We start from the raw sequence: 25,316 nt of genomic DNA, 5'->3' as shown, positions 1-25,316 counted from the left end.
GCACTGTGGCAACTGGCTACTCCAGACTGCTACCGCTCAGTCGCTAACCAGTTCGGAGTGGGAAAGTCGACCCATATTGACGGAAGTGTGCAGGGCCATTAGTAGCATCCTGCTCTCTAAGACCATGACTATGGGGAACGTGCAGGACATTGTGGATGGCTTTGCACAAATGGGCTTCCCTAAGAGTGGAGGGGCGGAGATGGCACGTGCATTCCAATTCTGGCACCAACCACCTAGCCACCGAGTACATTAATCACAAGGGGTATTTCTCTATGGTTCTCCAGGCACTTGTGGATCACTGTGGACGTTTCACGGACATTAACACAGGCTGGTCCAGAAAGGAGCAGGACACATGCATCTCTCGGAACACTGGCCTGTTCAGGAAGCTGCAAGCCGGGACTTTCTTCCTGGACCAGAAGATCACCGTAGGGAAAGTCAAAATACCCATTGCGATCCTGGGAGACTCTGCCTACCCCTTAATGCCATGGCTTATGAACCATACACAGGGCACCTTGACAGTAGCAAGGAGCTGTTCAATCACAGGCTGAGCAAGTGCAGAATGACTGTGGACTGTGCTTTTGGCCGTTTAAAGGCCCGCTGGTGCTGCCTGTATGGGAGGCTGAACCTGGACGATGACAATATTCCTGTGCTTATAGCCGCATGCTGTGTGCTCTGTTATATTTGTGAAGGGAAGGGTGAAAGCTTCACTTAGGGCTGTACCGTTGAGGTTCAGCACCTGGAGGCTGAATTTGAACAGCCAGAGACCAGGGCTATTAGAGGGGCGCAATGTGGGGCCATAAGGATCAGGGATGCCTTGAGGCAGCAACTTGAAGCTGAAAGTCACTAATATTTATTGCTATGCTCGGGAGTGCAGTGCTTGTAATGCTAGGAGGTAATTGTGATTGGCGCAGATGATGCACTATGAAAGTTTAAGAAAATTGTCTGTTGCTTTGCAGGGCGCTGTTTGCTTTCAATTAATAGAATAAAGATTGCTTTCAAACCAACACAATTCTTTTATTAAAAAACAACTGGAAGAGAGAGACAAACAAAAAACCACATCAGCACTGAGGGGGATGGGGAAAGGGAAGGTCCCAGGAGGAGGAGGGGTCCTGGGATGGTTAAAGATTTGTGTATGTCCAGATATATCCAACCTTCTCCTTTGGAGCACAGTGCAGTGGGTACTGTACTTCAGCAGGGCTAAAGTGCAGAGGGACGTGTGTTGAGTGCAGTGGGTACTGGGAGTCTGCAGGGCTGGAATGCAGCGGGTACAGACTGGAGCCAGGAGGTTGATAAGAGTGTGTTGGCGGTGTCTGGGGGCGCGCATAGGAAAGGGGTTTGCAGTGGAGGGCGGGCGCAGAGCTGCTCAGTTTGCAGGGCTCGTAAGCGCCTGGAGTGTGTCCGCTTGGCGCTCCATAATGTTTAAGAGCTGCTCTGTGGCTTCGTTCTGGTGCGCCACGTTCTCCTTTTGGTCCCTCTTCTCGCTGTCCCGCCACTCCTTCAATTCTTGTTTTTTGGTTGCGGAGTGAATCATGACCTCACGCAGAAAGTCCTCTTTAGTTTTTTGTGGCCACTTTCCAATTCTGCGCAGCTGTTCAGCCAGTGATAACAGAGAGGGACCTGGGCTCCCAAGGTCATGTCTGTGAAGCCAAAATGCAACATTTTACAGAAGCAGGATTGTTTGCAACACACAGACACTGATCCAGTGATTTAAAACACAGCCACTATTCACATACCTGTCACTAACTGCCTGACCCCAGGGAAGCACACATAGAACCATAGAATGTCAGGTTTGGAAGGGACCTCAGGAGGTATCTAGTCCAACCCCCTGCTCAAAGCAGGATCAACCCCAACTAAATCATCCCAGCCAGGGCTTTGTCAAGCCTGACCTTAAAAACCTCTAAGGATGGAGATTCCACCACTTCCCATTCCAGTGCTTCACCATCATCCTAGTGAAATAGTGTTAAGGTGCCACAAGTACTCCTGTTCTTTTTGCGGATACAGACGAACACAGCTGCTGCTCTGAAACCAGTGTTTCCTAATAGCCAACCTAGACCTCCCACACCGCAACTTGAGACCATTGCTCCTTGTTCTGTCATCTGGTACCACTGAGAACAGTCTAGCTCCATCCTCTTTGGAACCCCCTTTCAGGTAGTTGAAAGCAGCTATCAAATCCCCCCTCATTCTTCTCTTCTGCAGACTAAACAATCCCAGTTCCCTCAGCCTCTCCTCATAAGTCATGTGCTCCAGCCCCCTAATCATTTTTGTTGTCCTTCGCTGGACTCTTTCCAGTTTTTCCACATCCCTTCTGTAGTGGGGGGACCAAAACTGGACACAGTACTCCAGGTGTGGCCTCACCAATGCTGAATAGAGGGGAATAATCACTTCCCTCGATCTGCTGGCAATGCTCCTCCTAATGCAGCCCAATATGCCATATCCAGCTTCTCGTCCTGTAATCCCCAGGTCCTTTTCTGCAGAACTGCTGCTTAGCCAGTCGGTCCCCAGCCTGTAGCGGTGCATGGGATTCTTCCCTCCTAAGTGCAGAGTACATGAGCCACAACCCCCCCAAAATGGTGAGTAACCACAGGGGCAGGGGAAATCCGTGTTCCGGGACCGTACTGTACACTGGGCATGTGGCTCTTGGGGAGAGCCAGCACTGTAGGGGTGAGCAGGGAATCAAGGGAGGGTCTTCTCCAAGACTGCGGCTTCTGCCCTGGCCCTTAGGCAGCTCGCCTGTGTGCAGCAGTGGTCTCCACCCCCTCAATGATGGCAGAGTGGCACGGGAAATTTACCCTTAACAAAGCAGCTCTGCCAAAGAACCTGCAGCAGCGGATTGCCCAGTGTCTCCGTGAGAGTTTCCTGGAGATCTCTGAGGCAGATTCCCATGAAGTGAGGGAGTCAGTCAACACCCTGTTCCACTGCTCAGACTAGGCATGTGGTGGTACGTGCATCATACAGACAGAACCCTGCTTTCTGCAACCCTCCTGCCCCTAACAACTCGCTTCAGCGATTCCCAAAATTAAAGCCACTTACCAAGGGCCTCCTCTCCTGTTTGTGCTTCACCAAGCTCTGACAGCTGTGCCTGGCTAGCCTCCTCCAGGGTAGAGAAGAGCTCCTGGCTGCATGCATCTCTGGCCTCCGAGTCATCCTCTGCCTCTGCCATCCTCATCCTCGTCCAAGATTTCCTCCTCCTGGCTCAGTCCACTCTTGACTGGCACACGAGCCACCGAAGTATCCACAGGGGCCTTCACAGTGGAGGTGTGGTCACCACCGAGTAGAACCCGCAGCTCGTGGGCGCAGCACCGGAGCGGCGGTTTGCCTCACACACCTTGTGGCAGGCGTTGCACAGCTCTGTCACTTTGACCCTGCACTGCAATGTGTCCCGGTCATGGCCCGTTTCTGTCCTGCATCGTGAAATCTGTCCGTAGGTGTCATAATTCCTACGGCTGGAGCGCAGCTGGGACTGGACAGCCTCCTCTTCCCAAATGCTGATGAGGTCCAGCAGCTCGGTGATACCAGTCAGCTCTGTGTTCTTGGGGAACCAGGATGCAGTATCCAGCCTGTCTGACTCATGAAGGACGCCCCCTCCCCCCAGCCTCTGCTTGAACCAAAACCAGTCAGAGAAAAGACTTGCAGAGAGCAGTGAAGGGTGGTGGGAGACACACCTAGACCCCTCCTGACAAGGGTGACAGGATTAAGACGACTCCCCAGCCTCATCTGCATCAAAGATGGGACAGGGAGGCATCCCCATTAGCTACAGAATGGAGAACAGAGATTCCAAGGCAAGAACCGCACTGAACTCTGGGACCAGAGAAGCAGGGAAGCAGTGCATCCTGGGGGATCTCTGCTCCAGATGTTAATGAGCCTACATCTGCACATACCCAGCTCAGCAGTTATCAGATCAATTCTAGGAATGAATCCTTGACTGAGATCCAAAATAGTGAAGCTGCCTAATTGTACTGTGAGCTCCCTTGAAGGAACATCACCCATGGCCAGGAGTGATCAGCTCCTATTGTCTAGCCTAAAGAAAACCCTTGAGTCATCAGTTTATCCATAAACAAATCTAGTGTTCTCCCTTGAACCATTGTTTCCCTACAGAAAACCCTACCCACGCTCCAGAAAGTGTGGGTGATGCATGGATCCAAACTCTGCATCAGTTCTACTGGGATTCCATCTCCTGACTGATCGTGCTGGGGGGTGCTGCCTGTCTCCAGCACTTAGGAGCCTGAGCTGCCACCATCACCTGGGAACCCCGACCAGCTCAAGCTTCATGGAGTGAGGAGATCCCCCCCCCCCGCCCCGTTTTCTTTTTTACCTCAGGTATAACTCTCTAACCCTGACTTGTTTGATCAAGTCTAGTTTTCTATATCTGACTTTTGTAACCTTTAATAATGTAACGGTTATGTTTGTTTAGGCTCCTTGTGTGGTTATCACTATTATTCAATAAAGAACTTTTATGGTTAAGCTGGTTGCTTCTCTCTCTCTCTCTCTTTCTCTGAACTTTATTCTTTTGTGTTTTTAGTGTCCCCATTTACTCTGCAGCAACGCTCCTCTTACCTAAGCTAAAGATCCCTCCAGCGCCCAAAAATCCTGTGGGGTTTGCTCATCAAGTGGGTTACGACCAGTACAATTGTAACGTGAAAGTGGGGATAGGGACGTGCTGAATCTGGGACATACGAGGGTGGCAGCTTGAAGTGCTGCTTGACCCAGTCTGCTGAGTCCAGGGCACATAAGGGTGGCAGCCTGGAAGTGCTGTTCGACCAGCCTGCTCAGGCTTACTCTATTCCGGTGCGGTATCCGTGGCATATAAGGGGTCAGCTTGAAAGTGCTGATTGACCTGGCCCACTCAGACTTGCTGTGTGTGTGTGTGTGTGTGTGTGTGTGTGTGTGTGTGTGTGTTCGTGTTCGTTCGTTCATCTGGTTCTGGGGCTGGAGGAACCCAGCCCTGGGGAACCGAGGTCCTGCAGGCCAGCTCCATCGGGAGGGGACATGCGGAAGGGAGAAGCAGAGCTCCATATGAAAACACAAGTGACACAAGCAGAACATTAATAGAATTACAGACCCCACCCAGAAGAGTAACCCTAATAAATGAGCACACCCCAAAGTAACTGGCCAATCTGGTAACATTGGCATTGCTCCAAGTGGGGGATTGCCTGGTGCGTGGAGCAGGCATGGTCACCTGGAAAGATGCGCCCAGACCACTGCACACATCACCAAGCAAACAGGAAGGCGACTTCCAAAATTCCCAAGGAATTTAAGAGGAGGGATGACGGTTGGTCACCTGAGGGCAGGGCAGTAGAGTTCAAACCAATGACCAGAGAGGCGAGAACAGGCATTGTGGGAAACCTCCCGGAGGCCAATCACAGCGCTGTAATCGACCAGGGTGTCTACACTGGCACCGCAGTGCTGTAGCTCCGGCACAGAAAGCTCTACGCCTCTCGCTGGGTGGTTTTATTACAGCGCAGTTTCTGCGCACTAAGTGGCTTGGCGGTGTGTACACCTCAGGAGTTACAGCACAGAAAGCTGCTTCACTGCGCAGAAACTTCCCAGTGTAGACAAGACCAAAAAGGTCACTTCTTGGGAGCATTTGCACCGTCAGTTAGATCAGGGGCTGCCCAGGAGGTGCTGCAATATCCCAGCATGAGGTAATCTGTGTTCTTGCTTGGGCGACATGTGCAGGCAGCACCCAAGACTGATTGGATCAGGAAGATACTTTAGTGGTGATCGGTGGCAAGCAGGTTCTAGAAAGAATTGCAGCACAACTAACCCTGAGGATTTCTCTAAGATTTAACTGCTGATGCCAAGAAGCCATTCAGCATTGACCGCTGGGCACCCTTCCAGTCAGGATAATTTGGGGTGACATTGATGGACAGAGTTTGACCTAGAGATCAGCCAATTCACTGTGCCAGCCAAGCCCCTCACTTGGCTTCTTCAGACTTGACAGTGCTGTAAAGACGTTTTTACACTATCTAGTTCTGTCGCTCCTGTTGGCATATTAGATTCCCTGCAGTGTTGAAGCTGGGCGTGGGGAGCTGGGACCCGACACATTCTCTGTACGTACACTGAAGGAGAGCAGAGGGTTTCGTATCTAGCCCAGCTCTGGGCACAATGTCCTGCTACGGCTGCAGCAGTTTTTGTAAATCTAGCATAGGTGGCATAATTCAGTCATTCTGGAAAGATCTTTCTTCCCTTGCAGAAGAACCGAGGACCCTCTCTGCAGCTAGAAATCCCTTTGCTGTTGGAACACCAGATGGTTAACGGAGCCAGATTTTGTTTCTAGTCATGGCAAACTTCAAAAGCTTATTTTAGCCTGCAGTATCCTTGCACATGGAGTGACCATCCCAATCCGAAAGAAAGTGGGTATTCACCCTCAGCTCATGCTGCTCTGTTGTGTTAGTCTATAAGCCACAGGAGGATTCTGCTTTTACAGATCCAGACTAACACGGCTACCCCTCTGATACTTAACTCAGTTGTGGTTAGACTTACATATTCCAGCCAAACAAGGAATTACCTACAGCTGGGAAAGTGCAGAATTTGCCATGCAAACTATGTAAATAAACACGTCTTTATTAAATCTGAAAGGAAACTCATTAACCCGCACAGTAATGAGTGGAATGTGCAGGTCACTGTAGAAGTTAATGTAAAGTGAAGGTTAATTTCAGTGCCCAGGGGATTAAAGTAGCCAAATGGAATCTCCTGGGAGCAGAGAGAGAGAGACACTTGTCCTCTCCCCACCCCACACGGTGGCTTTACTGTCGCTGGAAGGGGAAGTAGAGGGACTCCTGATTGCTTTGCCGGGCTGCCTTGGTCCAAGGCTCTGGGCAGCTAAAGCGAGAAATGATTGCAAAACCCTAGCGCTGACAGCGTTCGTGCCATTTTTCGTTTCTTTCTCTGCACCCCCTTGTGGGGCCTGTGCTAATGCACAACATTCCTGCTGGGAACTGTGGGGCAGCCGTCACGCTGCAGAGAGCAAGCAGGGAAGTGGCAAGTGCTCGGGTCAGATTTCTCTAGTTAGTCTGGGTGATTTTCAGGGCCAAAGTTCATGTTGGCAAGAGCTGTGCAGGCTGTGCTCGTTAACGCCATGACTAGGCTTCTCCTTTCTGGCTGTTCTCCATGTGTTAGGAAACCTCTTCATCGCTGGTGGAAAATACCCAGCACGGGGCTGCTAGAACTGACCAGTATGGAGCTGGTTTGCTGCATCGATGCCTCTGATTGGATTCCTGGTTAATTATTACTAAGCAGGTGCCCTGTTGGTTCCACAGATTTCAAATGAATGGTGTTCGGGGCAAGGGGGTGCAGAGGGGAGGTGTCTCCAGTTCCCACTGCAAGGGGGCTGGAAGAGGCTTAGCGCTGTGTACGACTGGACCCAACACAATCCGGTCTCAGGTTTCTTCCCCAGCATTTTGTGCTGGCTGGTTGCATAGGCCCAATCCTGCCAGGTGCTGGGAGACAGAGTTTGGGAAAGGGCTGATGAGTTGGGGTCCCTTGGTTCCTGGGTGCTGAACTGGAGATACCTGGAGCCTGATTTTCAAAGGCATTGAGCACCCAGAATTCCCGCTGAGCTGAGGGTGCTTAGGACCTAGATGACTTGATTTTCGTTTCCTTGGCATCTCCACAGCAACTATTTCCTGACTTCTTGTTGGTTGGGCTGGGACCCCTCCTGGCATGACCCCCCCTTCAAAAGCTGCTAGGCAGGCTGGTTTAAAGGGACAGTGCCCTTTTGTGATGGTCCCATTCTTCCTTTCTTTTTCCTCTTAAAAAAAAGTTTTGCAGTAAAAAATGGAGCGAGGAGGCTCTGTCTGAGAACGAGGAGTTTCTAGGATACTGCTGGTGGCATGTGAGGCAAACATTGTCTTCTCTTTGGATTTAAATTAGTCTGACTGGGGGGAGCCGCTAACTCACCCAAGTGGGAGACCAAATAATGCAGATTTGACAGAGCCAGGGCAAAGGAGGGACATTTTGGACCCCACCGTGCTGCAAAGCTGCCTGGGGCATGTGGCTGTTTGTCTTGCTAAGCGCTCTCAGGATGGCAGCTTTGCCCTCAGTTGATGGAATTCCAGTGCCCAGAGGGGTTTCATGCAGATCTTATGCCAGTTCAGCCCTTCCCGCCCGAACTGCACAGCTCTGGGCTTGCGTTCCCTATAGACTGAGCCGCGTCACATTGTCCATTGATAGTTTTGCTTGCAAACTGGACAAGTGTGCATGGAAGACAATATGCTGAGACCACCAAGCTCGTTGCCCAGGCTGGGGCAGGAGGGATACAACTGTTCCTAGATGCACTGCTGAATGCCTGGTAGATGCAGTGTGATGCTTGCTGTGAACCCGTGGGGTTTCTTGGGAATGGTAATGAAACATGTCAATGCTGCTGATGGCAAAATTGGAGCCATCAACACCTCCAGGCTAAGAGTGAAATCAGCCAGTGGACACAGCAGTCTAGGAGCCCTCGGCTTTAGCACATCTGGAACGTAAATATCTTGCGACGCTGGCTACAACAGTGCCATACAAACACCTTTCAGGTGACATGGTAAATAAGAAACGGGCAACATTATCTACCGCAAATGTAAACAAACTTGCTTGTCTGAGCAACTGGCTGAACAAGAAATAGGACTGAGTGGACTTGTAGGCTCTAAAGTTTTAGATTCTTTTATTTTTGAATGCAGTTTTTTCTGTACATAATTCTACATTTGTAAGTTCAACTTTCATGACAAAGTACTGTCATCACTACAGTACTTGTATTAGGTGAATTGAAAAATACTATTTATTTTGTTTTTTTATAGTGCAAATATTTGTAATAAAAAAAATCTGAAGTGCATTTTGTATTCTGCGTTGTAACTGAAATCAATATATTTGAAAATGTAGAAAACATCCAAAAATATTTAAATAAATGGTATTCTATTATTGTTTAACAGCGCAATTAATCGCACGATTAATTGCAATTAATTTTTTTAATCGCTTGACAGCCCTAAAACAACCTTTCTCCTCCTACTCGAGATTCCCCGGATTATGCATCCAAAGATCCTGTTCACTCTTTTGGCCACATCGTTGCACTGGGAGCTCGTTTGCAGTTGATTCTCCACCATAACCCTCTACCCTTTCTCAGAGTCCCAGCTTCCCAGGATAGAGTCCCCCACCCTGCATTCTTTGCTCCACGAGGTATACATTTATATTTAGCTGTATTAAAATGCATGTTCTTTGCTTGCACCCAGTTTACCAAGCAATTCAGAGTAGAACCCTGCGTGGGACTATCTTTTTAATCCTGCTCCCACCCTCCCCAAAATGCCCACTCCCACCCGCTCCCTCATTGTTTCTTGCATTTCTATCATGCTCCCACCCACAGAAACCTTAGATTCCACAAATCCCGAGAGACAGATTCCCCCATGCTACTAAAAAAGCCAACAAAAACCAGTTGGTTAATATATTATGTATAGAAATGGAATTCAGACACAATTTTACTACTAAAAGAATACAACAAAACTTGCTTAAATCATGTAAAAATACTTTAACTCTTGTTATAATAGACATCAAACTTCTTTCTATCCCTCGCTTAAATGTAAGTGTTAAAACCTTTATTTTAAAAAAAAAGAAAAACTTGCTTGACAGTGCTGAAATTTGATTTATGACAAACCAATGAGAGATTCAGTGTTTCCCCGCAGTCTATTTCCCACACACACACACACACATCCTGCCCACAGAAAAGTACATTTTCCCCACTGCCACTGTTATGACCGTGGGTCCTGTGTGGCCCGCGGGACCCTGGTCCCACTGCTGGGCTCTGATCCTGATCGCTCTGTAGCAGTGACCTGTCCTTTTCATCATTTACCACGACCCCAACCTTTTTGCCATCTGCAAATGTTATCAGTGATGACTATAGGTTTTCTTCCAAGTCATTGATAAAAATGTTAAATAGCCTAGAGCCAAGAACTGATGGGACCCTGCAGGACCCCACTAAAAACACACCCGCTCTAAGTGGGGGGTGATTCCCCATTTACAATTACATTTTCATGTCTATCAGTTGGCCAGTTTTAATCCATTTAACATGTGCCACGTTGATTTGAGATCGTTCTAGTTTCTAACCAAATCAAATCACTTCTGTAAGTAAAGGCATTCAGCCTGGAACAGCAACCCTGGGCCAATCTCACTGCTGGTGTAACCCCCTAAGAATAGTGAGGCGGGAGGGGCTCTGCACTGCTGGCAGCATGATGCCCTTAGCAGACACAGCAAACACTGAGCATCAGCCACAGGCAGGACGCAGCTGCAAGATGCCAGGTTAGCTTGACCCGAAGGAGCCGTTCAACCCACTGCAGCCTAGAGGCCGTGCTGTCCCCTCTGTGGGTGCAGGCCCTGGCACAGGTCCGTCACGCAGGGAGGGGGTGGGGGAAGTGGGCACGGCCAGAGGCACACTGGGTCCCTCCTCTCAGCCACTGCACCCGTGGGGCTCCCACAGACCCTCAGCCTTGGTGGAACATGGTTCCTGCCGGGAGCTCTGATGACGGGCAGCATCGCTGACACGTTTCCTCTATCAGGGAAGTGTGAGTTGCACCACAACTGGCCCCAGGGGTGGCTCTGGCCTCGCCTGGTCACTTAGAATCCCAGCCACTGTCCTCTGGGGCATGATATGGACAGGACCCCAGGGTCAGTCCCAAATGTGCGACTGGCACAAGGCATCTCCAGCCACGACAGCGAGAAGGAGCTCGCTGCGTCTCCCTTCAGCCATGCAACACAACTACCCTGTCTGGGAGCACTGGTGCCACCGCTCTGGCCCGCCACAGACTGGACCATGGAGAACGTATGCATCCACGATGGGCCCCAAACCCAAATGCCAACAATGGTGCCACAGCGACAGTCCCACCAGCTGCTGTCTCACCTCACACCCTGGACAAACCGCAGCCCCTAACACCTGCAAAGTCTCAGCCCCTGAATGCTGCTGCCTCTGGGGATGGGATTTAAACCCGCACTGATGCTGGGCTTGCAAATACTAGTGACTCGCTGCTGCCCACTAGCAAAACGTGCAACCCTGACCTCCCTCCTCCCGGGTCCGGGCAGAGCCAGCTCCATTCACCCCAGCCCCTAAGCTAGAACATGGCAGGGTCTCTGCACCTTCCCAGCAAGGCCGTTCAGCCCCCAGCTGCTGCCGTTCTACACTGATCACTCCTTCCACCCTTAACGGGGGGTCAGTTTACAACAAATCTCCTTAAAAAACCAGCAGCACCAGTCCAGACAATCCCCAGGGTGGGAGATGCAGTAACCAGCACCAGTTACCTCCTAAATTAACAGGGTCTAGCGGGTGAAATTCGATGGCAAAGCCTGGTGCTCACCTGCAAGCAGCACACGCCAGACAGCCCAGAGCCTCTGTGAACTTGCCTGGGAATGTCTGAAAAGAAATCGACCAGTCTTAAAGGTACAGGCCCCCTTTCCCTATCAAATGGCAAAGAGGAGCTGTTTCCACTCCTGCGCCCAGCTCTCTTTGGATAAAGGCACCCGGAGTCCCCTCTGGGACGGGCAGGGGAGGCAGAGTTGAACGGTTTTGAGTTTAACGGCTCAGTCTGGCTCCTAAGGGGGGAGGAAATCCTGTACTTAGCCACAGGCTTAGGAGCTCTAGCGGGGAATGCCAGGGAGTGACAAATCCATGGTCATGTGTGGAGGCTGCATGTATCCAGCTATCGCCCAAGGGCTTGCTGAGGCCCCTGAACTAACCTAGTGTGGAAAAAGCTGCCCAAAGAACGTGCATGGCAGATACATCTAGCTACCAGGAGCCCAAGCCAGGGGAAGTCCAAATCAGGACCACCAGAGCCTTTTTAGTGGACAGCTGGGCAGGCCAGGACTCGGAGCATCAGCCCCGCTGGGACTCCGGATTCAGCCCCATGGCAGGTATACTGGGACTGATGCCCTGTTCTCCCTTACCCACAGGGCTAAACTCGCGAGTCCCAGCGCATCTCCCCATTAAGCTCCCTAAATTAGCTGCTCCTGCTCAAGAAAGAGGTTTTGGAGTCATGGTGGCTACATCCACTCGATGGGCAGCAGCAGTGGCAGTGGAAACAGCTCAGAGAAGCATGTTAGGAAGCATTAGGAGAAGGATAGAGAATAAAGGAGAAACAAACAGAACACCATTATATCAACCCCGTAAGTGGGTTCCCAAAAGAAGGAGATGAGTTCGTGGAGGATCGGTCCCTCAACGGCTGTTAGCGAAGACGGGCAGGGGCGGGAGCCCATGCTCTGCGGGTCCCGAAACCTCCAGCTGTCAGAAGACGGGGGAGGGGGCGACTCAGTCAAAACTGCCCTCCTCTCTTCGTCCCCTCGTGGGTCCCTGGCACGGGACGCTGTGAGAAGAGAGGCTCTTGCAGCAGATGGAGCGATGGTCTGACGCACTTCGTCCCCTCTCTGGAGGGGCCAGTGCCAGGGGTAGCCAGTGGGGTGTTTCTGCCTTCAGGCAGGTGATGTGACGCGCTGTCCTGCAGATGAACTGAAGTGTGCTCTGAGGTGGCAGAGAACAGGGAGCTGGCAGGGGCAGGGGGTTTTGTGAGGAGCCTTCTTAGTGCAGCCCAAAGCATTGCTGGGATTTATCCCAGATGGTCTAGGGGTCAGGTTTTGGTGTTTTCACTACTGGGGCCAGGGGGACCCAGTTTGTTGTCTCCCCTTTTCAAGTGTCTTCTTCGTTTCTCCTTCATTCTCCTTCCCTCATCCTTCCTTTCAAACTCCATCCTCCAGGGCCTACTTTTGAAGGGCCTTTGACTGGTCCTCTTGCCTCTCTTCACCCTGCCATCTGTCTCACACATGTTCCTGGTTGGTCTCGGACCTGGGCGCAGAGGGAGCCTCTTGCCCTCTCCTCCCTGGTGGTTTAGTGGTCAGGTTTCCGCACTCTCACTGCCATGGCTGGGTTCTGCAAGATCTGGACCCCAATTTGATTTCCTGTCACTGTGTAATCCACCAAACCGCACTTTGCACAAAGCTTCATGATACAATGTTAATGGTGATTAAACCTGTCAACTTCCATCAGTTCAAGTCATCACTGCAACACAGAGAGTTCAAAAGCTTTCTTTCAGAAGTATCTGCCAATTACAATGGCCTGTTGGTTCATAATGACATTGCTGGCTGAGCACAGGCAGGTACTAAGAAGGCTGTGGGAAATTCAAGTTCATATGAAGAATATCAACATAACATTCCATGGAAAAAGGCAGAAGAGTTGCATGCATTTTTGAGAGGTTTGCAAGTATGAGCATCCTGGACTTCTTTGTTGCTTTACTAGAACTAGATAAGTTCATGGAGGATAGGAATGGTGTCCCTAGCCTCTGTTTGCCTGAAGCTGGGAATGGGCGACAGGGGATGGATCACTTGATGATTACCTGTTCTGTTTATTCCTTATGAAGCACCTCACATTGACCACTGTTGGAAGACAAGATACTGGGCTAAATGGACCTTTGGTCTGACCCTGTATGGCCATTTTTTTGTTCTTATGTACTTAAATGATTTCAACTTAAAGCTACAGAGGTAAAATCACAATGTAGTTGATCTCCACAGCAGCGTCACTTCATTTCAAACCAAACTGAGTCTTTGCAAAAGTTATTTGGAAACTGGGAAGGTGCTGCTTTTCCCAACACTGCTAGGCTGCCAGGACACTGCAGATGTGAACCAGATGGTATCATCTCTGAAGAGGCTCCTTCAAAACTTCCAGCAGAGATTTCAAGAATTTGAAAGTGTTAACAACATCTTCCTGTTTGTAAGGAACCCATTTGTGGTACCAGCAAATGGCACTTGGTGTGATCAAGCAAAAGCATTCTTTCCAGATGACGAAAAAGCAAAACTACAACTGGAGCTTACTGATTTACAATCAGATGATGTGCTTAAGGTGAGGCACACTGAAACTTTCTGGCCAACCCTTGTGCTAGACTCCACTTATCCACACTTGAGGAAGATGGCATTTAACATTTTGACTATGTGTGGCTTGAGTCTGTGTGTGTCAGCATTCTCAATAATGAACAACATTTAGAATCATAGAATGTCAGGGTTGGAAGGGACCTCAAGAAGGTCACCTAGTCTAACACCCTGCTCAAAGGGGGACCAATCCCCAGACAGATTTTTGCCCCAGATTCCTAAATGGCCCTCTCAAGGATTGAGCTCACAACGCTGGGTTTAGCAGGCCAATGCTCAAACCACTGAGCTATCCATTTAATCGCATAATTGCTCCCTTCTGACTGATAATCATCCATGCAGAAGCTGGGCATGGACAACAAAGGTGAATCACTTGATGATTACCTGTTCTGCTCATTCTGTCTGAAGCACCTGGCAATGGCCACTGTCGGTAGACAGGATACTGGGCTAGATGGACCTTGGTCTGACCCAGTATGGCCATTCTTATGTTCTCATGTGCAACTGCCTCCATCTTGTCTTGACTGAACTCACTCAAAACTTCCAGACCCTTGTCCAGCAAAGGACCTGTCACTTTCCCCACTGATGGCGAGTGGTATAATTATATATTATTCATGCATATTTTATTTTAAATTTGTATTGCTGTATAAAATTACATTTGCAGTAGTAATACTACAGTAATAACAGGTATTTCACAGTAATTATTCATGATTCTTTTGCTTTCTACACGTAGGTGGGTGTGTATTTGTTATTGGAAAGACCTGAATCGCAAAAGATAAAGACTTCATGTGTACTGAATGGCATTTTCTTTCAAACTCTGATAATTATGTTAAATAAACCACAAAAGGCTGAAAAGTTTTGAATGTTTATTTGCCTATATACAGATATGCCAACAATAATTGTATTTGACAAAACTCATTCAAAATTAAAAGAGTTGTCTGAAAGTCTTTTAATGCTAATATTTGCATCTCTTTGACATTTTATCTATTTACTTTCTCAAACTCTCAGATGTCATTTATTACATCTGTCTTGGAGGTTATTTTTCGGTTATACGGTGGTTTGATTTCATTTTCCTTTAATGCACTAAAAATAGAAGCAATGGTCCCCAGGTACGTTTCACAGCATTGTATGGGCTTGTTGAACAGGGGCCCTTGCAGTGTGAAAAATGTTTCTTTGGAGTCCAGACCTTGACTATACCCCTTGGCCAAGAAATTTGGCCCTTGACAAAAAATAATTGACTACCCCAGCCTCCTAGAGACAAACCCTGAGTCGCTGAGGTGGGCAGGAGAGAGACCCAGCAGTGGGGTGGAGAGGAGGGAGGCAGGATTCAGGAGAATCCCAGCCCTGGAGTCTGGAAGGGGCTCAGACATGGTAGTGCTGGGTACTGTGTAAACCTCAGGTGACTCGGGAGCCAGCGGAGTCCCAGCTCTCCAGTGCAGGAGGGACCCATTGCTGGGGTGAGGTGGGTGATACCAGAAGCAGGAGAGCTCTCTCCTCAAGGTGCAGAAGGGTGACACCCAAGGGCCAGCAATCCCCCGGACTCAGTTCTCTTCCAGATAAGAGAAACAGACTTGGGGCTCCAGGTCTCCCAGCTTCTCCCTCGCCTGCATGGACTGCTGCTTCCAGGCCTCCCTCTGGAGCAGACCCTGCTCCCTGCCCCATGCCCCTGCCCCTCTGAGCCCCAGCAGGGCTGCTAGCCTGCGCTGAACAAGGGCCATGTCCACCCTGCTCTGAGGAGGTGAGGGCTCCGGCTGGGGGTGGGGCCAGAAACGAGGAGTCCAGGCTGCAGGAGGAGGCTCCAGGATGAGGCAATGGGTTGGGATGTGGGAGCAGGTGAGGGCTCCAGCTGGGGGTCAAGGGGGTTGGGGTGCAGGAGGGGGCTCCGGGATGGAGCCGAGGGGTTGGGAGTATGGGAGGGAGCCCCAGGCTGAGGCAGGGGTGTGGGAGGGGGTATGGGCAGTAGTGTAGCTGGGGGGAGCGGGGCATCGGCTGCTCCCCTACAGAGCACAGGTGGTGCCTTGTCAATTTCTTGGTGCCTTTTTAATTTTTACTCACCCGGCGGCGCTCCGGGTCTTCGGTGGCACTTTGGCGGCGGGCCCTTCACTCGCTCCGGGCCTGCTGCTCTTCACTCACCGAAATGCCACCAAAGCCCCACGGAGCGAGTGAAAGTCCCGCTGCCGAGGTGCCGCCGAAGACCCGGAGCGCCGCCGGGTGAGTAAAAGCACCGCCCCATCGGTAAAAGCGCTGCAGCGGGTGGCGCCTTTTTTTTGATTGCTCCCCCTGTTTCCTCCACCTGGCTACGCCACTGGTTATGGGCTCTGGGCTGGGGGTGCTGGTTCTGGGGTGGGGCCAGAAATCAGGGGGTCAGGGTACCGGAGGGGTCTCCAGGCTGCGGTAGGGGGTGTGAGCTCTGGGCTGGGGCTGGGGCTGAGGGATTTGGGTAGCGGGGGCGGCGCCAGGCTAGGGCTGAGGGGTTCAGAGTGCAGAAGGGGGTGTGAGGGCTCCAGCTGCGGATGCAGGCTCTGGGGTGGGGTTGGGGATTAGGAGTTTGGGGTGTGGGAGGAGGCTCCGCGCTGGGATCAAGGTGTTTGGAGGGCGGGAGGGGGATCAGGGCTGGGACAGGGGGTTGGGACATGGGAGGGGGCCAGAGGTGCAGACTCTAGGCAGCGATTACCTCAGGCAGCTCCCAGAAGCAGCAGCATGTCCTTCCTCCGGCTCCTACATGGAGGTGCAGCCAGGCGGCTGTGCGAGCTGCCCTGTCCACAGGTGCCACCCCCGCAGCTCCCATTGGCCATGATTCCCAGCCAATGGGACCTGCGGAGCTGGTGCTTGCAGGGGGAGGGTAGCGTGCAGCCTTTAACACACTGCTACAATGTTGCTAACTCTCACCCTTTTATCACGAATCTCTTGCTCTTCAGTAGTTTTCTTAAAGCCCCAGCATCTGTGACTAGGTAAGAATTTCAGCTTTCCTCACAAAAAAGAAAAAAGTTCCAGCCCTCATGATTTGCAGAGAAAAGCTTCAAAACGTGACTCAAGTGCAATCTACCAATTCAAACCCCCGAAGGCAAAGCAAAGAACCCAGCATTTCTTCTCGTTCTTTAAAATCTGTTGTTTTGGGGGATCTGACCTGTGAGTTTTGAATGCTTGGGGCTGGCAATGCTGCACCTGAGAGCAGAGGCGAGCGTATGAGAACAGACCAGAGGTCACAGAAGGGGCACTCCCCACTGGGCGGGAGAAGAGTAAAAGGGGCGGCTCTTCATTCTAAAGCCATGGCCACCTCGCAGGACATTCTGGGGAAACCGGGACCTCACTCACCCCAATTCACAACAAACACTGGGGTTTCAGTCAAGGCCTGCCTAGGAACCATAGGCCAAAAGGACTCCAGCTCAGGGTTTTGTGGTGCCTGAGAAAGAAGCTCCTTTGCTTGCCAGGGGAGCACACTAACTGAGGCTCTCCTCTCCATGGCCTTGCCTCCTCTATGTTCTCTTTGGGTTGGCCAACGCCCCAAGGGCTGCAGCTGTAGCCAGCCTATGGGCATCCTCCCCACTTTGCACACTCATGCAGGGACAGTCCGGGTCAAATTGGCACAAGGCTTGCAAGAGAGCTTAAGATGGTTATTTTATAAGCCACTCAGCAGGAAGCCAGCCAATGTTCCCAGGGGACCAGACGAATCCCCGTTGACTCCTGACCATAGTTTAGACAGGTCTCATGAGTGGGGAGGGAATCCCTCCCTCTTCATCTTATCTAGGGCTGATGGAAAGCAGCTGACCCTCAGTGGTGGCTCACCTAGACAGTGGAGGTGGCCTTCTCAACTTAGCAAGGCCAATTCTGATGAACCATGAAAGCAGCACTTCTCCAACAGACAAGCAGATCTGTCCTGGGTAGTTTCTGGTGCTAATTAGTCGGAACAGGACCTGGATTTGTTTTGGTTGCTGAATCTGGACTATGGCTCTCCACATTGGGGAAGTATTGCCAGGCTCTGGCCTGCATTAGTTGTTCTGGAGTCACAGAAGCCTACAGCGTCCAGAGCAGGTTCTTTTGCCCAAATTTTACTTCTTGTGAAGCATGTCTGTCTCTCACTGCAGAGACCCCAGGCCTTGTATATATGGGAAGTTAAAGCCTTCAGCATCTGCCAGCTGCTTGGTGCCAGACTGGGCATTCTAGTGAGAGGCAGTGGTGATGCCATCCCCTATGCCAGGGCAGTGGGGGTGGTCTAGGAGCAGAGCTCAGGAGAGCTCTTTACTATGCAGAAACATTAACAAACTCTGAGCTTTACACCCCTTCAGGATAAATACTGTCCCTAGGTTACTGCCTTGCTGCACCCTGCTGCCTGAGGGAACCACCGCTGGGCCCTTGGCTGGCAGGGGCAGAAGTGCCATAAGGAGAGTGGCTCATGTTTATGTAGAAAAGGGTTGAAATGTAAATAGGCCCAAAATCTATTTCCTAAAAATAGTCACACGAGGTCTGGAAAAATATGAGTAAAGTGACAATTCAGAGGCAAGTTGAAGATAAGTCAGGACAGATCCGTGTTGTAAACATGCTTTAGTCCTAATTAGTTTTTACAAATGTTTTCGATAAAATGTTCATGTTTTGGAAAATGCAATCTGAATTGATAGTTACTGACATGGCATTTATGTAAATGTTAATTAGGAGGATGTTTAATGTTGAACAGCCAATGAGAAAGTAAAAAATATTTAATTATGGTTGTGGAAATATAGATATGGTAACAGATGGGTTTAATGTTAATTAAGGGGCATAATTATAATTGATTATAAAAAGGGTAGCAGGCTAATTTTAGATTAGGTGCAGCCATGCACCCTCAAGGCACCGTAGAGAACGTTTTATACCCACACTTCTGATTTAGGGACTGATCACCCCTAAATGTATCAGTTCACGTTAGACTAAATATCAGTTCAGTGTAGGTTATAGTGTAATGCCTGTTTGTGTTACTATTTCCTATTAAATAAACTCTTTCATTGTATCACTCATCATGTTATTCACACTCCTCCACTAAATTAGATGACCTGGAACCACGCTGGAGGCTGGAACTGTAAATAATTCAGTTTGGTTTTATTCCTTATTGTAACTATTTCATTGGGTGTATAAGGTTACAGGAGCTGCAGGGGAGTGCTGGAGAGACTAGCCAGGATAGACAGACACCCAGGCAGGAGGATGGAAAGCTGTGGTTTTAATTACAAAGCACCGAGCATTCAACCTGTCCTGTACATTCAAAGGTCCCTGGAGCAGGCAGGTTACTTCACTCACCCTTCTTCTTGGTCTCTTGACGCAGCTGTCAATGGCAAGAGCAGGCACCCATGGAGAGCGCCTGGCATCAATCACACTGTGCCTTAACCTGCACATTCATTTACAATCGCCACACATTATAGGGTCAGGTTCCCACTGCATTTGTCTACTGAAGGGTTAATCAGGACGGTGGCCTTGTTCACTGGACGGGCTTAGAGTGCTGTCCTCTCTGAAGAGAGGGGATTCTACATCTGGGGAAGGCTTGTCATTCTCCCTCAATGGGAAAGGAGAAGGGGAAGGGGGAGGAGGGTTAGGGTAAGAGTCAGCTTCATGTTTATCATTGTCTGGTGTCAGAGAAGCTGGGCCTGGCGGCCGCTGGCTGCTCCCTCCCTGAAGATAGCCCAGTGCCTGTGCTGCTTCCTTCTTGCTTGCTAGACGCTTGCAGTACATTTCATACTGTGTTTCTGGCCTTGACAGCAGGTACCCATTTTCTCCAACACCTGAGCAGAGAATGAGAGATAAGGACATACCATTTCTAGCATTGCTCTGTATTTTGGTTTTCTTCACTGGGCTCTGACAAACAGTGCCCAGGAACACGTCTCTGAGGGATATATGCCAAAACAAAACACCATGGGACAAATCTCACAGGCCCTTCTTCAGGCAAAACACTCACTGAATTCAACTCGTGTTTTGCTTGAGTCAGGACTGGTGGGTTTGGCCCCATGTGACAGAACAGTCTATTATCCTATGGTGTCGCCTCCAGCTCCAATTCCATGTCTCTCTGCCGCTGCCTCTTACACTCAAACACCCAACAGCCATTCAATAGAATAAATGTTACACTGTTATTCCACCTGTGTCTGGTGCCCTCCAGCTACAGATGACCTTTTAGACATTAAAAATCCGTTTTTGTATTTTGTACTTGTATTTCAAGTATTTTATTTTTGAAATGACATGTTTTTATTTTGAACATTGTGATAACCAATAGGATTATGCTGGGTATCAGATAGGTAAAAACTGAGTCATCTCCTATGGTATTCAGCTCAGATTTTAAAGAGCAAGCCTTAAACACCTTCATTCAGAGAGTAGCCTCCCTTCGGTGTCCCCTTTTTTCAGTCCTCTGAGTGGTCTCTTAAATAGGGGGTTTGCTGCATTTTCTGGAGTGAATTTGCGAACAATTGATTATTCGTAAAAGTTCAGTGTGTTTTAAGAACAAATGTGCTTCGATCCATAAGCTGTGTTTTAGAAATACACCGCTTCGCTTCCCTCTGGTGCATCCAGCATGGCCATTTCCAGAGGCAGATACCAGACTAGGTGGCCCAACAGTCTGAGATGCTGTGGCAACTCTTACGATCCTAACTACAACATTCATCTCACTAAGCCAATTGGAATGCAGCTAATCAGCAATGGGGCAGTGCCCTTGGCACATGTACTTAAAGTGCCGTCCCTCCTACACCCACCTGCACTATTCTGACATGGTGAATGCATAACACTGCAAAGAAATGGCTAATGCGCTGTCATTACAGTACAGTGGAGACGTTCTCATCACTCACCCTCAAGGACCAGGCTTGCCGTGCTGCTCTTGTGCAACACATACATCCCCGAAGACCTTCTTTTCCCAAGTCCCACATGTTGCTGCTTGGGGCCTTCCCCTTCCTGGGATTCCCGCTCTGCAGACTAAAAAGGTTCACAGACAATACAGATGGGTTAGGAGGATATCAAATAAAAGGGGAGATTCTCTAGAGCTGCTCATTATTTTGTTTCAGCAGCTGAGCTCACTTCTGCTCCTCACTCACTCAGCAGCAGCCAGGACATATGGTAACAGGCTCTAGGCTCAGTGAGTCAGGATCCCAGAAGATCATGTCAATCAAAAGGAGAATCCGTTTTCATTTCCCCCCATAACACTCTTCATTTCCCTTTTGTCCCTGCACACAGAGCGGCTCACCTAGGGCAGCTTCAACTACCCCGACTCTTTACGAACAAGGCGGCTTCTGCATATAAGTTCTTTACTGCGAGGGGAGGGTCAAGGCTGAGGGAGACTTGTGTTCTGGAGAGTGTCAAGGCTGATCCAAAACCCAAGTCTCCCTCGGCAAAGCCACTGGCTGAACCCTTCACGATCAATACAAGTGACCAGGAGGAGTCTGATGCTAGATCAGTGGTTCCCAAACTGGGGTTTGTGAACCCCTGGGGGTTCGCAAAATGTTACAGGGGGTTCTCAGGAAAAAACTCCCTAATGGCAGACACAGCTGTCCCTAGGAACCCTGTGCAGCACGGAGCCCGGAGCCCCTGGACTTCCCAGAGCTAAGCAGAACGAAGCAAGCATATCTATCAAACTTCAAGACTCCTTATAAGAAACGGAAAAGGGAGGTGGATATTTTTTGCTGTTTTTAAAATTAAATAGGCAGCTAGTGTTGTTTTTAAAATTATTATGAAAAACAAGTTTAAGCTTTGTTGTAATGTGCGTTGTTTGCCTGGACTGCTCAAGACCTGAATGCTTGTGTAGGAGGAACTCTTTGAGTTGGCTTCTTAAATCCCTTCCTGCTGTTTCACATCTGATACTCCTTGATGAAACATGGGAGCCTTGTCTTATAACAGGCTTATTCAAAGTGATACAAGCTACGAAAGTGAGATCTTGGATGAGTGTTGCCATTTTCATAATGCAATAAAAATACTGTAATGATAAATAATAATTAATAATAAATAGTGTGTAATAAGCAAGTCATAAAAACAAATGTTATATTTGCAAGATCACTGCTTTTATAATTTATACTCAGGTAAAGGAGAAAATCCCTGGAAATATTCATTTTTAGGAGGGGGTTCGTGAGACTTGACATTTTAGTGACAGGGGTTCACAGGTTGTTCAAGTTTGGGAACCTCTGTGCTAGATTAATGTCAACATTTGCATCTCTACAATAGTGTAATTACTGAGCATTCAGAGACAAATGAAACCTCCTTGGTCACCCACGGCCAGGAGCTTGCTTTGTGCAGCATGATGTGATTATCAGGGAACAGAGAACATGGACTATCCACATTCCTGGGTTTGGACCTTCTCAGTGATACTCCTCAAGCCTGTGACTGTGTACAGATGAATGCTGGAGCCACAGAGCTGTTCTCTGGGCTCTGTTGTACAGTTGGCCTTTGGAGAAGAACTCTTCTGTGCTGGTTAATGGAAAGAAAAACATGCTGCCCCTGCACTGGTATCTATTGCAGGGGATAAACAAGAGGCTTTGCTTGGCAGTTAACCCTTGTCACCCTGCCATTTATCCCAGCAGAGAGGATGTAACCTAAGGAGGGGCCTGGGACCTCAAAGAGAGCAGACAGTGAACAGGCTCAGAAGACTCCAGTGCAGACAGAGGGTTTTGTTGATGGTTTGAAGGGTTGGTTCTTTTCTTGCAGTTGCTGCTGCTTGGCAGAGGAGAGGCACACAGGCAGGGGATCTGTGGCACATCCTATGCAGGGCTGAGGTGACGACTGTTGTTAACCATAGTGCCAGGGTCCCTTTCCTGGCAGGGAAGCCTAGTCTTTCTGGCCTGTTGCTAGACATTGCTTTACCCAGACTTACTGGTTTTTGTGACAGTTGTTTTTTGTTTGCAGAGGCTTCCTCTGTGCCATCTAGCGTGCAGGACTCCAGAGACTGGGTGGTGAGTACTATTGGCTCTGCTTCAGCATAGCCAGGTTGCTGTTCTAGTTTGGTCTCATGGCTCTTCATACCTAAGGAGCCAAAACAGGAGGGTACAGAGCAGAGAACTTAGCCTTTCTACAAATGTAGAAAACATCCAAAAATATTTAAATAAATGGTATTCTATTACTAACAGTGTGATTAATCACAATTAATTTTTAATTGTGTAATTATTTTTTTATTGCTTGACAGCCCTAATTAGTATATATTTAAATTAAGTTTGGAAAGTAATAGAAATCAAAAGTGATGCTAAAGGGATCATATTCACTTACTCGAAACCGGATGCCTGCAATTACATTATATTTACATTGCATCTACCCCTGAAATTACATTTACATTATGTATATCTGTCAAGGTTCCTCACCATCCAGAAATTTCAGTGTCTGGATCACTTTCTGTCCCCGCAAAACCTTCCCCTCCCTGGGCAGCCTTGAGAGGCTTTTTCACCAAGTTCCTGGTGAACACCAACCCAACCCCTTGGATCTTAACACAAGGGAAAAAAATCAATCAGGTTCTTAAAAAGAAAGGTAAAAATTATCTCTGTAAAATCAGGATGGAAAATACTTTACAGGGTAATCAGATTCATATAGCCCAGAGGAAGCCCCTCTAGCCTTAGGTTCAAAGTTACAGCAAACAGAGGTAAAATCCTCTCAGCAAAAAGGAACATTTACAAGTTGAGAAAACAAAAATAAGACTAACACGCCTTGCCTGGCTATTACTTACAAGTTTGAAACATGAGAGACTGATTCAGAAAGATTTGGAGAGCCTGGATTGATGTCTGGTCCCTCTTAGTCCCAAGAGCGAACAACCCCCAAAACAAAGAGCACAAACACAAGACTTCCCTCCACCAAGATTTGAAAGTATCTTGTCCCCTTATTGGTCCTCTGGTCAGGTGTCAGCCAGGTTTACTGAGCTTCTTAACCCTTTGCAGGTAAAAGAGACATTAACCCTTAACTATCTGTTTATGACAATATCCCTGTAATTAGATTAAAGGGTGTGCTAGTATGAGAATGTACTCAGGTGTTCAATTCATGAAAACTAGTGAAATACCCGATTGTTTGCTATTACAAACATTTGCATTTGTGTATAACCCTGTAACTAAATTATTCATCAAAGAAATGTAGTGAAATGCTAATGAGGGACTGTAACTGGAAATGCTAATTGCAAAGCAAGTGGCCATTGTGCGAGTAAAAACACTGATCAGGTTGTTTTCTGGAGAAGAAGCTGTAAGTACCAGTTCAAGGGAAGAGCATGTGTCTCTGGACTGCTTGGATTCTAACAGGAAGAAATAACGGAATGAGAAGACAGAGATCCCCTGTTATTCTGAGTAGCCCTGAGAGACTTTGGGGAACCTGGCAGTTTATTACACCACTGACCCTATTTGGAGTTACAACCCTGTGATTCACTTACTATATTTTACCTGCTTTAACTCTCAATAACTCATTCTTTTTTCTAACCCAACAAACCTATAGTTAGTTTCTACCGAATTGGCTGCCAGTGTTGTCTCTGGTGTAAGATCTGGAGTACCAACTGATTTGGGGTAAGTGACTGGTCTATTGGGACTGGGAGAAACCTGATGTGGTGTGATTTTTTTTTTGAGTTAAATCTGACCAAAGATTGGCACTCACAGTTGGGAGCTACTCCAGACAGTGTGACAAACACTAAACAAGAACTCCAAAGACCACGCTTCCATGTGATATTTCTAGCAGTATGAAGCTTTGAATGGCTGTGCACTGCCTTGATGATATAAGGCACCTGTAAACCCAGTTTGATTGCCAATGCACCCTGGTCGCTGTGTACTGGTGAATCTCCCCTTGAAAGTTAAATTTTAACCCAATGATTTAAGGTTGATACTATAGATCTTTAAATCCTTAAATATACTGCATGGTAGTATTCTCTTAAGTTTCTTGGTTGGTGTTCATGTAGGAAGTCTTTAATAATTAAAAGAAAGGAAATTCCAAAAGAAGAATAGTATAGTAAGATGGTAACTGCGGGGTAAAAACCATTACAGGATGGCATAATTATCCCCCAACCCAAACATCATGAACCTGGGCAATTCAGAGGTAAGTTTACACCTCAAAGACATCTAAACATGTGAAGGTCTGTATCATGGGGTGTCTCCATTACCCAAGGCATTGCAGGTTGTTAGGACAGTTAACCTGATAGACTGCACTTGGGAGATCCAGAGACTGAAACACTGACTGATGATGTAGCCTGGCTAGGCAGGGGCAGGCAGCTTGTATAAAGCCAGTAAACTAAGAAGAGAAGGGGGCTGCAGGGGAAATAGCCTGCAGTTACTCCTGGGATGATGTGTTTGGGGCTACCAAGGCTGACAAGATGACAGAACAGGAGTAGTCTGTAGTTACTCCCTGAGAAGAGGGAGTTTGGGCCGGTAAACTCAGAGGAGGTCCAGAAGATAAGGAGGAGACCAGGGAAACAGCAACAGGGTCTGGGAGCTATAGTTGCCAGATATAGAGTTCCTGGACTGGAACCCAGAGAAGTGGGCCAGCCCAGGTTCCCTTACCAGCTGCTGGGA

The 25,316-nt window shown here is 48.7% G+C and overlaps 1 protein-coding gene across 3 annotated transcripts in view; it reads right to left on the bottom strand.

The window, feature by feature from the left end:
• Nucleotides 1–18,964: 18,964 nt before the first annotated feature.
• The window catches only part of C19H9orf43 (chromosome 19 C9orf43 homolog), a 26,492-nt gene continuing 20,140 nt past the window's right edge, over nucleotides 18,965–25,316 (bottom strand). For all 3 annotated transcript variants that reach the window (XM_039506766.1, XM_039506767.1, XM_039506768.1), the window contains 3 exons: nucleotides 22,664–22,812; nucleotides 20,655–20,778; nucleotides 18,965–19,604 (listed from right to left, as the gene is read on the bottom strand). In XM_039506766.1, coding sequence (XP_039362700.1) covers nucleotides 19,282–19,604; nucleotides 20,655–20,778; nucleotides 22,664–22,812 — 596 coding nt within the window. In that variant the 3' untranslated portion in view covers nucleotides 18,965–19,281. The remainder of the gene's footprint in view (nucleotides 19,605–20,654; nucleotides 20,779–22,663; nucleotides 22,813–25,316) is intronic.

The sequence above is a fragment of the Mauremys reevesii genome, linkage group 19 (genome assembly GCF_016161935.1).
Source record: "Mauremys reevesii isolate NIE-2019 linkage group 19, ASM1616193v1, whole genome shotgun sequence".
In the NCBI taxonomy this organism is placed as follows: domain Eukaryota; kingdom Metazoa; phylum Chordata; order Testudines; family Geoemydidae; genus Mauremys; species Mauremys reevesii.
Note: the sequence above shows the minus strand (reverse complement) of the source record. Positions and strands in the feature narration are given on the sequence as shown.